We start from the raw sequence: 16,905 nt of genomic DNA, 5'->3' as shown, positions 1-16,905 counted from the left end.
TATACTGTATTATACAGCACATATTACATGTAGTATATACAGGAGGAGACATAATAATAATATACACAGTATCACTGGTGACCGGAGAGGTGAGACCCTGTATATACTGTATTATACAGCACATATTACATGTAGTATATACAGGAGGAGACATAATAATAATATACACCATATAACTGGTGACCGGAGAGGTGAGACCCTGTATATACTGTATTATACAGCACATATTACATGTAGTATATACAGGAGACATAGTAATAATATACACAGTATCACTGGTGACCGGAGAGGTGAGACCCTGTATATACTGTATTATACAGCACATTTTACATGTAGTATATACAGGAGGAGACATAATAATAATATACACAGTATCACTGGTGACCGGAGAGCTGAGACCCTGTATATACTGTATTATACAGCACATTTTACATGTAGTATATACAGGAGGAGACGTAATAATAATATACACAGTATCACTGGTGACCGGAGAGGTGAGACCCTGTATATACTGTATTATACAGCACATATTACATGTAGTATATACAGGAGGAGACATAATAATAATATACACAGTTTCACTGGTGACGGGAGAGGTGAGACCCTGTATATACTGTATTATACAGCACATATTACATGTAGTATATACAGGAGGAGACATAATAATAATATACACAGTATCACTGGTGTCCGGAGAGGTGAGACCCTGTATATACTGTATTATACAGCACATATTACATGCAGTATATACAGGAGGAGATATAATAATAATATACACAGCTTCACTGGTGACCGGAGAGGTGAGATCCTGTATATACTGTATTATACAGCACATATTACATGTAGTATTTACAGAAGGAGACATAATAATAATATACACAGTATCACTGGTGACCGGGGAGGTGAGACCCTGTACATACTGTATTATACAGCACATATTACATGTAGTATATACAGGAGGAGACATAATAATAATATACACAGTATCACTGGTGACCGGAGAGGTGAGACCCTGTATATACTGTATTACACAGCACATATTACATGTAGTATATACAGGAGGAGACATAATAATAATATACACAGTATCACTGGTGACCGGAGAGGTGAGACCCTGTATATTCTGTATTATACAGCACATATTACATGTAGTATATACAGGAGGAGACATAATAATAATATACACAGTATCACTGGTGACCGGAGAGGTGAGACCCCTGTATATACTGTATTATACAGCACATATTACATGTAGTATATACAGGAGGAAACATAATAATAATATACACAGTATCACTGGTGTCCGGAGAGGTGAGACCCTGTATATACTGTATTATACAGCACATATTACATGTAGTATATACAGGAGGAAACATAATAATAATATACACAGTATCACTGGTGTCCGGAGAGGTGAGACCCTGTATATACTGTATTATACAGCACATATTACATGTAGTATATACAGGAGGAAACATAATAATAATATACACAGTATCACTGGTGACCGGAGAGGTGAGACCCTGTGTATACTGTATTATACAGCACATATTACATGTAGTATATACAGGAGGAAACATAATAATAATATACACAGTATCACTGGTGACCGGAGAGGTGAGACCCTGTATATACTGTATTATACAGCACATATTACATGTAGTATATACAGGAGGAGACATAATAATAATATACACAGTATCACTGGTGACCGGAGAGGTGAGACCCTGTATATACTGTATTATACAGCACATATTACATGTAGTATATACAGGAGGAGACATAATAATAATATACACAGTATCACTGGTGTCCGGAGAGGTGAGACCCTGTGTATACTCTATTATACAGCACATATTACATGTAGTATATACAGGAGGAGACATAATAATAATATACACAGTATAACTGGTGACCGGAGAGGTGAGACCCTGTATATACTGTATTATACAGCACATATTACATGTAGTATATACAGGAGACATAGTAATAATATACACAGTATCACTGGTGACCGGAGAGGTGAGACCCTGTATATATTGTATTATACAGCACATTTTACATGTAGTATATACAGGAGGAGACATAATAATAATATACACAGTATCACTGGTGACCGGAGAGGTGAGACCCTGTATATACTGTATTATACAGCACATATTACATGTAGTATATACAGGAGGAGACATAATAATAATATACACAGTATCACTGGTGACCGGAGAGGTGAGACCCTGTATATACTGTATTATACAGCACATATTACATGTAGTATATACAGGAGGAGACATAATAATAATATACACAGTATCACTGGTGACCGGAGAGGTGAGACCCTGTATATACTGTATTATACAGCACATTTTACATGTAGTATATACAGGAGGAGACGTAATAATAATATACACAGTATCACTGGTGACCGGAGAGGTGAGACCCTGTATATACTGTATTATACAGCACATATTACATGTAGTATATACAGGAGGAGACATAATAATAATATACACAGTTTCACTGGTGACCGGAGAGGTGAGACCCTGTATATACTGTATTATACAGCACATATTACATGTAGTATATACAGGAGGAGACATAATAATAATATACACAGTATCACTGGTGACCGGAGAGGTGAGACCCTGTATATACTGTATTATACAGCACATATTACATGTAGTATATACAGGAGGAGACATAATAATAATATACACAGTTTCACTGGTGACCGGAGAGGTGAGACCCTGTATATACTGTATTATACAGCACATATTACATGTAGTATATACAGGAGGAGACATAATAATAATATACACAGTATCACTGGTGTCCGGAGAGGTGAGACCCTGTATATACTGTATTATACAGCACATATTACATGCAGTATATACAGGAGGAGATATAATAATAATATACACAGTATCACTGGTGACCGGAGAGGTGAGACCCTGTATATACTGTATTATACAGCACATATTACATGTAGTATATACAGGAGGAGACATAATAATAATATACACAGTATCACTGGTGACCGGGGAGGTGAGACCCTGTACATACTGTATTATACAGCACATATTACATGTAGTATATACAGGAGGAGACATAATAATAATATACACAGTATCACTGGTGACCGGGGAGGTGAGACCCTGTATATACTGTATTATACAGCACATATTACATGTAGTATATACAGGAGGAGACATAATAATAATATACACAGTATAACTGGTGACCGGAGAGGTGAGACCCTGTATATACTGTATTATACAGCACATATTACATGTAGTATATACAGGAGGAGACATAATAATAATATACACAGTATCACTGGTGTCCGGAGAGGTGAGACCCTGTATATACTGTATTATACAGCACATATTACATGCAGTATATACAGGAGGAGATATAATAATAATATACACAGTATCACTGGTGACCGGAGAGGTGAGACCCTGTATATACTGTATTATACAGCACATATTACATGTAGTATATACAGGAGGAGACATAATAATAATATACACAGTATCACTGGTGACCGGAGAGGTGAGACCCTGTATATACTGTATTATACAGCACATATTACATGTAGTATATACAGGAGGAGACATAATAATAATATACACAGTATCACTGGCGACTGGAGAGGTGAGACCCTGTATATACTGTATTATACAGCACATATTACATGTAGTATATACAGGAGGAGACATAATAATAATATACACAGTATCACTGCTGACCGGAGAGGTGAGACCCTGTATACACTGTATTATACAGCACATATTACATGTAGTATATACAGAAGACATAATAATAATATACACCAGGGCTCAGCATCCTCCGCACTCCAGCTGTTCAGAAACTACAACTCCCAGAATGCTTTATTCACTTCTTTGGGAGTTTGAAGAACAGTAGAGTATGTTTGCATGTTGGGAGTTGTAGTTTCACAGCAGCTGAAGTTCTGAAGGTTGCTGATCCCTACGTACCTTTATGTGGACTCATATTTCGACATGGCGCTCCATGTTTCTGAATGTATAGACAGGCATATATCGAGGGGAATAACAGCAATTTCACGTTGCATACTTTCCTTCAAATCTTTCACAGAGCACAAGGCTTGTTTTGATAGATTTTCTTTGAACATACCCCAAAAGAAGAAGTCTGGTGGTGTCAGATCCGGCAGCCGTGGGGACCAAAGCTCCTTTGAAATTACCCTGTTTTGCCGAAAAGTCCCAATTTCTGCCATGCTCCTTGCTGATGTGTGTTGCTCCATCTTGCTGAAAGTAACCTTGTACGCATCCCGGCTTGCTCGCAGCTCCATATACTAAGGAGCACATTGCACATTGTTTCGATCAGATTGCTTCGTCCTAGTGAGAGTTATTACAGAATATTCAGGGCCTCTTTCAAATGAATCTCTCTGTATTAAGGACAGATACAACTTTTTTATTTCACTTTTTTATAGTGGTAGTAGCATTTTATGTGGATAAGTGTTTTGTTTTTGGGGTGCACGTAATTTATTTGTAGCCCTTTTCGGAGTATTTCTGTAAGGGCCTATTCACACAGCAGAAATTTGGTGTAGAAACTGTGTTAAAATTCCGCCGGCAATCCAGTGGTGTCTGCTTTTCATTGTTATCAATTGGAGGTAGATCTGCAGTTTGCGGGCCGGTGATTTAAAGTCACAACAGCTATCAGCAGCCTCTAAAGTGAACAAGTGCGGCAGTTTCTGCCGCGGCATACACGTCATAATCCACCATGGGAATGGACCCTAAGGCCTAGTTCACACGACCGTATGGCTTTTATTGTTTTTTGCAGTCCGTTTTTCACAGATCCGTTGTTCCGTTTTTGAGTTCTGTTGTGTTTCTGTTTCCTTTCCGTTTTTCCGTATGCCATGTACAGTATACAGTAATTACTAGGGATTGACTGATATTGATTTTTTAGGGCCGATACCGATAACGATAATTTGTGAACTTTCAGGCCGATAGCCGATAATTTATACCAATATTCTGGGAATTTTCATTTTTGGGGGAAAAAAAATTTCCTACACAAATCTGCTGAAAATTTATGTTTATTGTTAACGTGTATTTTTTATTTTTTGTAAATCTTTCTTTTTCATTTATACTTAATATTTTTGTGTTTTTTACTAACTTTTAGCCCCCTTAGGGACTAGAACCCTTGTCCTATTCACCCTGATAGATCTCTATCAGGGTGAATAGGAGCTCGCACTGTCCCTGCTGCTCTGTGCTTTGTGCACACAGCAGCATGGAGCTGAACATGGCAGCCAGGGCTTCAATAGCGTCCTGGCTGCCATGGTAACCGATCGGAGCCCCAGGATTACACTGCTGGGGCTCCGATCGGAGGAGGAGGGGAATCCTGTGGCCACTGCCACCAATGATTAATACTGGGGGGGGGGGCTTGGGTGGGGGGGCGCACTGCGCCACCAATGATTAATACTGGGGGGCTTGGGGGGGTGCACTGCGCCACCAATGAAGATAAGTCTTTTATTAATTCATATACAGGAGGCGGGAGCTGGAGAATCACATAGCCGGCTCCCGACCTCTATGAGCAGTAGCTGCGATCCGCGGCACCTAAGTGGTTAACTACCGCAGCTACAGCTCATAGAGGTCGGGAGCCGGCTATGTGATTTCGCAGCCAGCTCCCGTCTCCTGTATATGAATTAATGAAAGACTTATCTTTATTGGTGGCGCAGCAGCCACAGCCCCGCCCCTCCTCTTGTCTTCTCTCCTCTCATTGGTGGCAGCGGCACCCTTCTCCCCTGTGCTGCTGAGGGAACACGGAGAGCGCTGACAGCAGCGCGTTCTGTGTTCCCAATACGTTATCGGTATAACGGCAAAATAGATGCCGATACCGATAACGGTCAAAATACTGAATATCGGCCAATAATATCGGTAAAACCGATAATCGGTCGATCCCTAGTAATCACATAGAAAAAAATTGGGCTGGCCAAAAAATTTTCAATAGATGGTTCAGAAAAAACGGAACGGAAACTGAAGACATACGGATGCATTTCCGTATGTGTTCCTTTTTTTTGTGGACCCATTGACTTGAATGGAGCCACGACCCGTGATTTACGGCCAAATATAGGACAAGCTCTATCTTTCAACGGAACGGAAAAACGGAAATACGGAAACTGAATGCATACGGAACACATTCCGTTTTTTTTGCGGAACCATTGAAATGAATTCCGTATACGGAACACAAAAAAACGGCCCGTACACTCGCAAAAAAAACGTTCGTGTGAACTAGGCCTAAGAGTGAGTGTGAAAAGTGGAGTCTCATCCAAGTCATGTTTGCTGTGATTGATGTAGGTGATAACCTATTCTGCAGTCAAGTCATAGTATATAATTATGTGTAGATCTTGGTGGTCCCTTCGGTGGTGAGGAGGACTATATTTACTGCTCTTGTTTTTTTTCTTTTCTTTCTCTGGTTGAACGATATGAATATTAAATGTACTATTCCTTGATTTAATGAGATTATTCATGAACTTTATTTAATGCATTCATTACCAGTCGAACCATCGATCAAAATATCCTTGATGAATCAGTATGAGGAGTCACATACAAAGCAGCACATGCTGATATGTAATGTGTTTGGCTTCTACCCATCTGACATTGAGGTGACATGGTACCGGAACGGCCAGGAGGAGACCGAGCTGGTTCAGTCTACAGAGCCCTATCATAATGGTGATTGGTCTTACCAGATTCTGGTGATGCTGGAGACAGAGATTCAGAAAGGCGACACTTTTACCTGCGAGGTTCATCACAGCAGCCTGAAGGCCCCGCACCGAGTAGACTGGCGTAAGAGGTTTCTCTTTTTTTTTTTTGTAATTTAGCTGCCATTGCGTCTATACGTTTAACCTCAGTATAAAGGAGTCTTCCAAACCAGACAATCCCTTCACACAGATAACACGTTCATCTTTTTCACCGGATTATGGGTATAGTCAGGATTTACGCTTCCCAGTTATTAAACCATTGGATCATTACCAATATCTGATGGAGATTTCCTTTAATACAATTATCTTTTTTCATCATGCCATCACGTTCTAATGCAATCACGGCGGTATACATTATGTACAGTAAATGTCGGGCAAGTAGAATTTACTTGTGTTACTAAATGACAAAATGCCTAGTAATGCCGTGTCTCCTGTGCAATATTTCTCTCCATGTTCATCACTTTAGACACCTTCTCTTTTTCAGAAGCAGTACCACCACCCACCCTCCCTGATGGTTCTTTCAATCCACCCCACCCATCATTTTCTAGTTATGCCCCGGCAAGCAACTATTTAGGTTGGAAGCAGTGGCGACTCTAGGAACAATATATAGGGGGGGCACAAAGATACCGCAGTCAAAAATGGGGGGGCAAAAACAAAATATGTATATATAAATAATATTACAAAATACGAGAGAATTGCGGTCTGCAGGGATACATTTATAATAAAGCAATTTACTTACAAAAGAAGCTATTCAGTCGTCTGCTGAGCCGTCCTCTGCTTGCTTCCGCAGGCGCACTGTTATGGTGGATCTGTGGAAGACACATTATGCCTCTCATTAGCCCCCATTATGCCTCTTATCACCCCCATATCAGCCCTTATGCCTCATTAGCCCCCATATAATCCCTTATGCCTCATTAGCCCCCATTATAAGCCCTTATGCCTCATTAGCCCCCATTATTCCTCTTATTAGCCCCATTATGCCTCATTAGCCCCCATTATAAGCCATTATGCCTCATTAGCCCACATTATGCCTCTTATTAGCCCCCATATGCCTAATTAGCCCCCATTATGCCTCATTAGCCCCCATATGCCTCATTAGCCCCCATATGCCTCCAATTAGCCCCATATGCCTCCAATTAGCCCCCATATGCCTCCAATTAGCCCCCATATGCCTCCAATTAGCCCCATATGCCTCCTATTAGCCCCCATATGCGTCCTATTAGCCCCCATAGCCCCCATATGCCTCCAATTAGCCCCCATATGCCTCCTGTTAGCCCCCATATGCCTCCTGTTAGCCCCCATATGCCTCCTATTAGCCCCCATATGCCTCCTGTTAGCCCCCATATGCCTCCTGTTAGCCCCCATATGCCTCCTGTTAGCCCCCATATGCCTCCTATTAGCTCCAAATGCCCCCATATGCCTCCAATTAGCCCCCATATGCCTCCAATTAGCCCCCATATGCCTCCAATTAGCGCCCATATGCCTCCAATTAGCGCCCATATGCCTCCAATTAGCCCCCATATGCCTCCAATTAGCCCCCATATGCCTCCAATTAGCTCCCATATGCCTCCTATTAGCCCCATATGCCTTCAATTAGCCCCCATATGCCTCCAATTAGCCCCCATATGCCTCAAATTAGCCCCCAGCAGCCACATTTTTTATAAAAAAAAACAAAAAAAACTTACCTCTCCTGCTCCTGGACGCAGCCTGCAATTTTCTCCTTCCTCAGTCGACTGTGCTCTAAACTGGCGCGCACAGCGTGAGGTCACAGAGCGTCCTCATGCTGTGCGCAGCCCTGCACAGCCGACAGCCGAGGACCAGGAAGTGGTGAGTACAGAGCGTTCACCACTTCCTGGTCCTTCGGTACTAATGAGCGCTTCCATAATGGAAGCGCTCATTAGTATTCACCTGGGGGAATCAGCGGGGGGGCACCCGGGGGGGCAAAGAACAACATAGGGGGGGGAAGGCGAAGATTAGTTGTTTTTTCCGCCCATCTGCGTCTTTCCCTTTCTATATGTGTTAGCGATATTCCATTGCAGAGGTTTCGCACATGTGCAGTGGAAATCTCCAGACGCCAATCTCTGCATGCTGTAATCCACTATCTTAATGCTTTGATTGGAGGCCAGTAGATTCTTAGTAATATTAGTATAAAGCTCAGGGACGCCATAGTTCCTTCCTTAGTAGTATACTTTTTGTTAAGGTGTAGAGAACCCTCTGATGCTTTCGCTTCTGGCCAGCTCAGTAACAGCCACATATCTTTATTTACAACACTGAGCAAGGATATACATTTAGTGAAGTTATGGCATCCATAAGATTTCACGCTACACAGCAATTTTAACTCATTCATTTTATTTTCTAGACCCTCAGTCATCAGATGCAGCTAAAAACAAGATGGCCACCGGTATCGTGGGATTTGTGTTAGGAGTTGTATTTTTCACTGTTGGCCTTGTCATCTACATGAGAGGAAGAAAAGGTAATAGAAACATAGTACAAAGGTTCATTACAATATCCATAATAGGAAGAAATGGTAAAATAATCACTCATTGGTAATGCATTTTTTTGTATTTTTAGGGCAAACGTCATTCCCAGGACAACAGAATGAACGTAAGTTTTATTTTCTCCATTGAAAACTCTCCGTGATCCATTCAAGGTAGAAATACATTTTTATGTCTGTCTTTGCTTTGTGTCTGCGCCAAATTCATAAAATGGCAATTAACCCTTAGAGGACCTTGCAATTTAAAGTTTTTGTGTTTTCATTTTTATCACTCTCTGCCTTCTAAAACCATAACTTTTTTTTATTTTTCCATTCACACAGCCTTATGAGGGATTGTTTTTCGCGTGACACATTGTACTTTCTGAAGGACAAGTTGTTCAAATAGTACAATTTTATAGTGCATATGATGTAGTGGGAAGCTGGACGGCATACCACACTTGTATAGTGTTTCTCGTATTTTAATACTGAAAGAAAATAATAATCTTGAAAAAAAAATTTTTTTTCTTTTCATCTCCATATTCTCACCCCTATAACTTGCACTAGTGTCCCTGACCCCAGTAGGTCAGCTGCCAACTACAGTGGGACTATCAATCGAAGTAGACGCCTGGTTGCTAACCCACAGCAAAGTCCAGATCCTTGTACATGGGTTAAAGGGTGAATACTGGGGAAGCACCAGAATAATGTCTTTAGGGTTAGCCCTATGCCAGCGCCAAGTTAGCACAGTGGGTTTTACACTCACTGATCCAAAACCACAAACACAATGCAACAGCACTCTCAAAACTTTGAATATATTAAATAATGTTATATTCACTACCTAGATAGATATGTAATTTTTTTTTTAACAAAATCATTTTTTGTGCCCATCTACTGTGGCAAGGTGCCCTCTTTCAGATGTATGTTAAAGGCTATGTATACCTTTGGGGGAAGTCTTTTATCATTGCATTCAAAAGGGTGTTTCTTCAGGGAGTCACAAAAATACCAGACTTCAAAAAAGCTAAGTTTGACCAGCTGAGTGTCCTCAAAAATAAAAATGCAGCCACAAAATAGGATATTTTTAAAAGCTAAACCTAAACTAATTGTGAGAAGTACTGTACATACCTTATGTGAATTAAAGAACGAAAAAAGTGGATAAATTTAAATGCCAAGGGAGCAGTACGTGACAAAAAGAAAGCATTTAAATCACTAAAACAGGAAGGTAGTCAGGAAGCGTTGAAAAACTGTAAGGAAAAAATATAATATGTGAAAGACAAATAAAAGCAGCCAAGCTGGAGACAAAGAGACTTATTGCCGAAGAGAGTAAAACTAACCCTAAAATGTTCTTCAATTATATAAATGGTAAAAAAGTTAAAACCTGAAAGTGTTGACCCTTTACAGAGTGATAAGGAGTAAGTGAATCCATTAAATATCTTTTTCTTCTCTGTATTCACTGAGGAAAACAATCTGTCAGATAAAATGCAGAGTGTAATGTTAAATGGCCTATTAAAAGTGTCCTGGCTGACCCAGGAAGAAGAGCTGCAGCGTCTAAAAAAGATTAAAATAGACAAATCACTGAATCCAGATGGAATGCAACTCCGTATCCTAAGAGAATTAAAGGGAACCTGTCACCGGGATTTTTAGTATAGAGCTGAGGACATGGGTTGCTAGATGGCCGCAAGCACATCCGCAATATCCAGTCCCCATAGCTCTGTGTGCTTTTATTGTGTAAAAAAAACAATTTGATACATTTGCAAAATAACCTGAGATGAGTCCTGTATGTGAGATGAGTCAGGGGCAGGACTCATCTCAGGTTAATTTGCATATGTATCAAATCGTTTTTTTGACACAATAAAAGCACACAGAGCTATGGGGACTGGGTATTGCGGATGTGCTAGCGTCCATCTAGCAACCCATGTCCTCAGCTCTATACCCAAAATCCCAGTGACAGGTTCCCTTTAAGTCATAGACAGACCCTTATTTCTGATATTTAAGGACTCTATATTGACAGGGAGTGTTCCACAGGATTGGCGCGTGGCAAATGTCGTGGGTCAAAAACAGATCCCGGAAACTATAGTGATAGTAAACAGAGGGTGGTTATTAATGGTACACACTCAGATTGGGTCACCATCACTAGTGGGGTACCTCAGGGGTCAGTATTGGGCCCTATTCTCTTTAATATATTTATTAATGATCTTGTAGAAGGCTTGCATAGTAAAGTATAAATTTTTTGCAGATGCCACTAAACTGAGTAAAAATGAAAGAGGTACTGTATACTGTATATATACACTACAGACCTGGACGGATTAGGTGCATGACAGGCCCGGGGCTGTCTACCTCCATTTTAATTTAGTATTTTTTTTTTTGTATGAATAGGCTGCAGTGCTTCGTGAGCGATATAGGCCATATGACATCTCCAGACTAAAAAAAAAATACCCCAAATTGGCTCCTAAACTGAAAAATTTGGTTGCCAAATTTAAAATACATATAATTCAAATAAAAAAGACTTGGAGGAGAATACAGCACCACATACCTCTTACATCCAGGGACATATCCTTTCATGTAGACCTTCTCTTTCTTCTCCTCCGTTTTGACCCAGACCGCCATGACAAATTCTTTCAGCCTCATCTCGTCTCTACAGAGTTTGTAACACAGACACATTAGATTTCGAAATTTTTCCATCAACCTCCCCATCCTGGTGTCTCCACAGTGTCACCCTGCTGCCACCCCCAATACTGTGCCCGTTGTGCCCAGGTACTATACTGCTGAAAATAAAGCGACCCTAATAGACATAATTGGTGTAATTTATCAAACTGGTGTAAAGTAGAACTGGATTTCCAAAAGAGCTGTCCAAAATGAAAGGTGGAATCTGATTGGCTGCTATGGGCAACTAAGCCAGTTCTACTTTACACCAGTTTGATAAATTACCCCAAATGTCCCTATAGTGTCCACAGCAGCTATAATGTCCCCTAGAGTGCCCCCAGTAATAATAGCACCCTATATTGTGCTCCATGTAATAATCCCTGTAAAGTGTCCCCAAAAATAATAGAATTGCCCCTACAGTGCCTCCCCAATAGCAACGCCCCCCACACTGCCCCATATAGTAATTTCCCCCACATAGTAATCCCCCTATAGTAATTTGCCCACCACACAGTAATTTCCACCACACTGCCCCATATAGTAGTTTGCCCCCACACAGTAATTTCCCCCACATAGTAATTTCCCCCACACTGCCCCCCCACATAGTAATTCCCCTATAGTAATTTGCCCACAACACAGTAATTTCCACCACACTGCCCCCATATAGTAGATTCCCCCCACATAGTAATTTCCCCCACACTGCCCCCCACATAGTAATCCCCCTATAGTAATTTGTCCACCGCACAGTCATTTCCACCACACTGCCCCATATAGTAGTTTGCCCCCACTTAGTTATTTCGCCCACATAGTAATTTCCTCACACTGCCCCCACACAGTAGTTTCCCCCACACTGACCCCACACAGTAATTTCCCCCACATTGCCCCCACACAGTAGTTTCCCCCACATTGCCCCGACACAGTAATTTCCCCCACATTGCCCCCACACAGTAGTTTCCCTCACACTGCCCCCACACAGTAATTTCCCCCACATTGCCCCCACACAGTAGTTTCCCCCACATTGCCCCCACACAGTAATTTCCCCCACATTGCCCCCACACAGTAATTTCCCCCACATTGCCCCCACACAGTAGTTTCCCCCACATTGCCCCCACACAGTAATTTCCCCCACATTGCCCCCACACAGTAGTTTCCCTCACACTGCCCCCACACAGTAATTTCCCCCACATTGCCCCCACACAGTAGTTTCCCCCACATTGCCCCCACACAGTAATTTCCCCCACATTGCCCCCACACAGTAATTTCCCCCACATTGCCCCCACACAGTAGTTTCCCCCACATTGCCCCCACACAGTAATTTCCCCCACATTGCCCCCACACAGTAGTTTCCCCCACACTGACCCCACACAGTAATTTCCCCCACACTGCCCCATATAGTAATTTGCCCCCACATAGTAATCCCTCCCATAATAATTTGCCCCCTCATAGTAATCCCCCCCATAATAATTTCCCCCTCATAGTAATTTGCCCCCATACAACAATTTCCCCCCACTGTCCCTTCACATGTCCTCCTGTGTGTCCCCACCATGTCCCCCATAGTTGGCACATAAAATAAATAAAAAAACTAAAAGCTAAATTGTCCAGGCGTGCGTTGGCAGGTGTGCACATGTCACTGTGCTGCATCTCGGCACAGGCGTGCGATGACATCATGCTCGCCTGCCCCAGGTTTTCACTACTGCATAGGCCTCAGGCCTACTAGGCCTGAAGCCTATGGTGGTGATCGGAGGCGGGGCAGGTAACTATGCACTCCCGTGCCCCGCCACAGTATGTGGGCGTTCGGGTCGGCGTTGGGCCCCCCAGCGATGCTGGGCTCGAGGCTACCGACCCAAACGCCCCTATTGTAATCCGCCATTGACTACAGAGTATGAGTGAGAGAATGGTCTGCGGTGCTCTTTCGGGGGGATACTGAGAGTACCGAGGGGGCGCCACAGGGACAGTTTAGGATGGAGATTAGAAAATTATAGTTGTCAACGATTATTGACAATGGAGGGTAAGGGCTCTTTCACACTTGCGTTATTGTCTTCCGGCATAGAGTTCCGTCGTCGGGACTCTATGCCGGAAGAATACTGATCAGGATTATCCTAATGCATTCTGAATGGAGAGTAATCCGTTCAGGATGCATCAGGATGTCTTCAGTTCCGGTACGGAACGTTTTTTGGCCGGAGAAAATACCGCAGCATGCTGCGCTTTTTGCTCCGGCCAAAAATCCTGAACACTTGCCGCAAGGCCGGATCCGGGATCAATGCCCATTGAAAGGCATTGATCCGGATCCGGCCTTAAGCTAAACGTCGTTTCGGCGCATTGCCGGACCCGACGTTTAGCTTTTTCTGAATAGTTACCATGGCTACCGGGACGCTAAAGTCCTGACAGCCATGGTAAGTGTAGCGGGGAGCAGGGGAGCAGCATACTTACCGTCCGTGCGGCTCCCCGGGCGCTCCAGAGTGACGTCAGGGCGCCCCAAGCGCATGGATCACGTGATCACATGGATCACGTCATCCATGCGCATGGGGCGCTCTGACGTCATTCTGGAGCGCCCGGGGAGCCGCACGGACTGTAAGTATACCGCTCCCCCGCTCCCCGCTCCTACTATGGCAACCAGGACTTTAATAGCGTCCTGGGTGCCATAGTAACACTGAAAGCATTTGGAAGACGGTTCCGTCTTCAAATGCTTTCAGTACACTTGCGTTGTTACGGATCCGGCAGGCACCTCCGGCAACCGAAGTGCATGCCGGATCCCAACAACGCAAGTGTGAAAGAGGCCTAAGATGAGAATCTATAAACCAATCAGGATATTTGGGTATAAATAAAAGGAGGTGTATATATAAAAAACATATAAAATATATAAAAACATACACATTTCCTTCCGTATACACCACTATAAAGCGGAGTGGAATAACATATGGCAGAGGGATCAGACTACATACAAGGTTTAGATGTAGTCTGTTGCCTTGGAGACACAAAGGTTTGCATAGGATGCACAAAATAGTAGATTTTTAATCAAACCTATTTGCAGTGTGCATTTTGTATTTTAGCGACATTGTTTTATGGACAATGGTTGTGGAACCACTGTGCCAACAAACAGATTTAACTTTGGGCTAGTCCTGATGACATAAACCTGGTCGCTCCCTGGTATTTACCCTTTAATCACTATAGAGCAGGGGTGCACAACCTGCGGCCCCGGGCCACATGCGGCCCTCAATATCATTCTCTGTGGCCCCCAACCATCTGGTGACAGACCTGTATGTCTATGTCTTGTGGCTGCTCACATGCATTTTTCATATAGTCTCCCATTAGATGGGAATCCTGGAGGTGTAACCAGACACTTATAGTTTATACTGTATGTACAATATGCCATAAATACAGTATTTCAGTTGGTAATACTTTTATTTTCTTGAGATTTCTGTCCAGTCTGACAATGTGGCCCCCAACCAGAAAAGGTTGTGCACCCCTGCTATAGAGGGATCTGGCCACTACCTCTTGGAGAAGTTTCCATGTTGTTGGCTGCTGGCCCACGGGGATCAGAGACACTGGTGGGGAGCACGAAGGGATTAGACAATACTCATAGTCAGAAAGCAGGAAGAATGTGTGTGAATCCGTGAAACAATCCAATGGTCAAGGCAGGTGGTACAGGATTAGTGCAGTGAACAGGGACAGGTCAGTTCAGGCAGCAGAGGGTCCAAATCCAGGAATCAGGCAGGGGATGGTATAGTAAGCTGGAGGGACATAAGAACAAAGAAACTCTAAGGTTGCTCAGGCAAGGAATCAACCAAATAGCACAGAATATATAGCCCAGGCTAATGCAGCTAGACACATCCTCGTAGTACCACACAGAGAAAGAGGAAGTTAACCCTTGCAGTACTGCAGAATGAGGTGAGATACAATGCATAATAGCCCTAATTAACACACAGGAACCCGGCACCCGGGAGCATGGGGAGGCAGTGGCCGCGAGTCACTATTGTAACACTATTGGGTGAATAAAAAGTGTTGCAAAACTGTTCACATCTGTCACAAGCAATCACATGTTTAAGTTTGGATTTGAATAGACCTTCAATTAGTCCTTGCATTTCTCTTAATCATTTCATACCATCATTAATTTGTCATTTCTCTTTTGTCATGAACATGGATTGGAAGGAATAATAAACTTTTTTTTATGTTCTTTTTTTCAGGCTTTTTGTCACAGTAATCTGGATCCTACCTGTTACAATCCAGCTCAGCTTCCAGCTGTTTCGTTTCTAATGCAAAAAGGAGGAGTTTCCTGATGTCTAACTTTCACCAATGAGTCGGGATCTATAAATATGCCGTGTAATTATGCTCTGTAATGTGTGCGGAATTAGTTTTGCTGATGCCCTTAGTATATTGATTATCTGATTTGGGAATTGAAGAAGCTTTTTTATTAGCTCCAGATGTTTGTTTTGTTGGTAGTTTAAAGAAAAGAGTAAAAGAAAACTTCAGATCACTAGATAAACTCCGCTGCACATATCTACCTTAAAATAGCCATTTTGCCATTATCTTAGTTCATAAATTATCCCCTAGAATTTATGTTGTATGTAAGGTGCAACACAATGACTCAGAGCCAAATTTCAATTTAAAGGGGTTCTCCAAGCTTTATATAAAATTGAAGCTTTCTTCTAGTTCGTGGAATAAATATAGTTTAGTTAATACTTGCACATCCGTCTCTCCGTCAATGCCGCCGTCTCCTCTGCTCTCACACAGCCTGTGGGCTCTTCTCGCTCTGGGTCTCGTCCTATTGTCTTCCTTTCTTTTCATAATAATAAATACAGCTGAACAGGAAGAGAAGTGCGCACATCTGGTCGGGACCCCCGAGCAGAAGAGCCCGCAGCCTGTGTAAGTGCAGTGGAGATGGTGGCATCGTCAGCGTGACGGATGGGTAAGTATTAATTAAACAGGTTAGGAGAAAGCATCAGTTTATAAAGCCTGGAGAACTCCTTTAAACTTAAGGGGGTTGTCTGGAGCATTTTTTAATTGAAAACTTATGCTGGGGCTGGTTAAACCAACCTTCACCAGCCCCCTCTGAACCAGTGCC

General features: G+C 42.4%; 1 protein-coding gene across 1 annotated transcript; it reads left to right on the top strand.

Annotated features, from left to right (window-relative positions):
- Positions 1-268: 268 nt before the first annotated feature.
- Positions 269-16,327, top strand: LOC120984150 (SLA class II histocompatibility antigen, DQ haplotype D beta chain-like). The gene is made up of 5 exons (XM_040413296.1): positions 269-290; positions 6,534-6,821; positions 9,096-9,209; positions 9,308-9,340; positions 16,028-16,327. The coding sequence occupies exons 2-5, from the start codon at positions 6,560-6,562 to the stop codon at positions 16,042-16,044; spliced, it is 426 nt and encodes a 141-aa protein (XP_040269230.1). The 5' UTR covers positions 269-290; positions 6,534-6,559; the 3' UTR covers positions 16,045-16,327.
- Positions 16,328-16,905: the final 578 nt, after the last annotated feature.

The sequence above is a fragment of the Bufo bufo genome, unplaced genomic scaffold (genome assembly GCF_905171765.1).
Source record: "Bufo bufo unplaced genomic scaffold, aBufBuf1.1, whole genome shotgun sequence".
NCBI classification, from domain to species: domain Eukaryota; kingdom Metazoa; phylum Chordata; class Amphibia; order Anura; family Bufonidae; genus Bufo; species Bufo bufo.
This window is presented reverse-complemented; position numbering and strand designations above follow the sequence as displayed.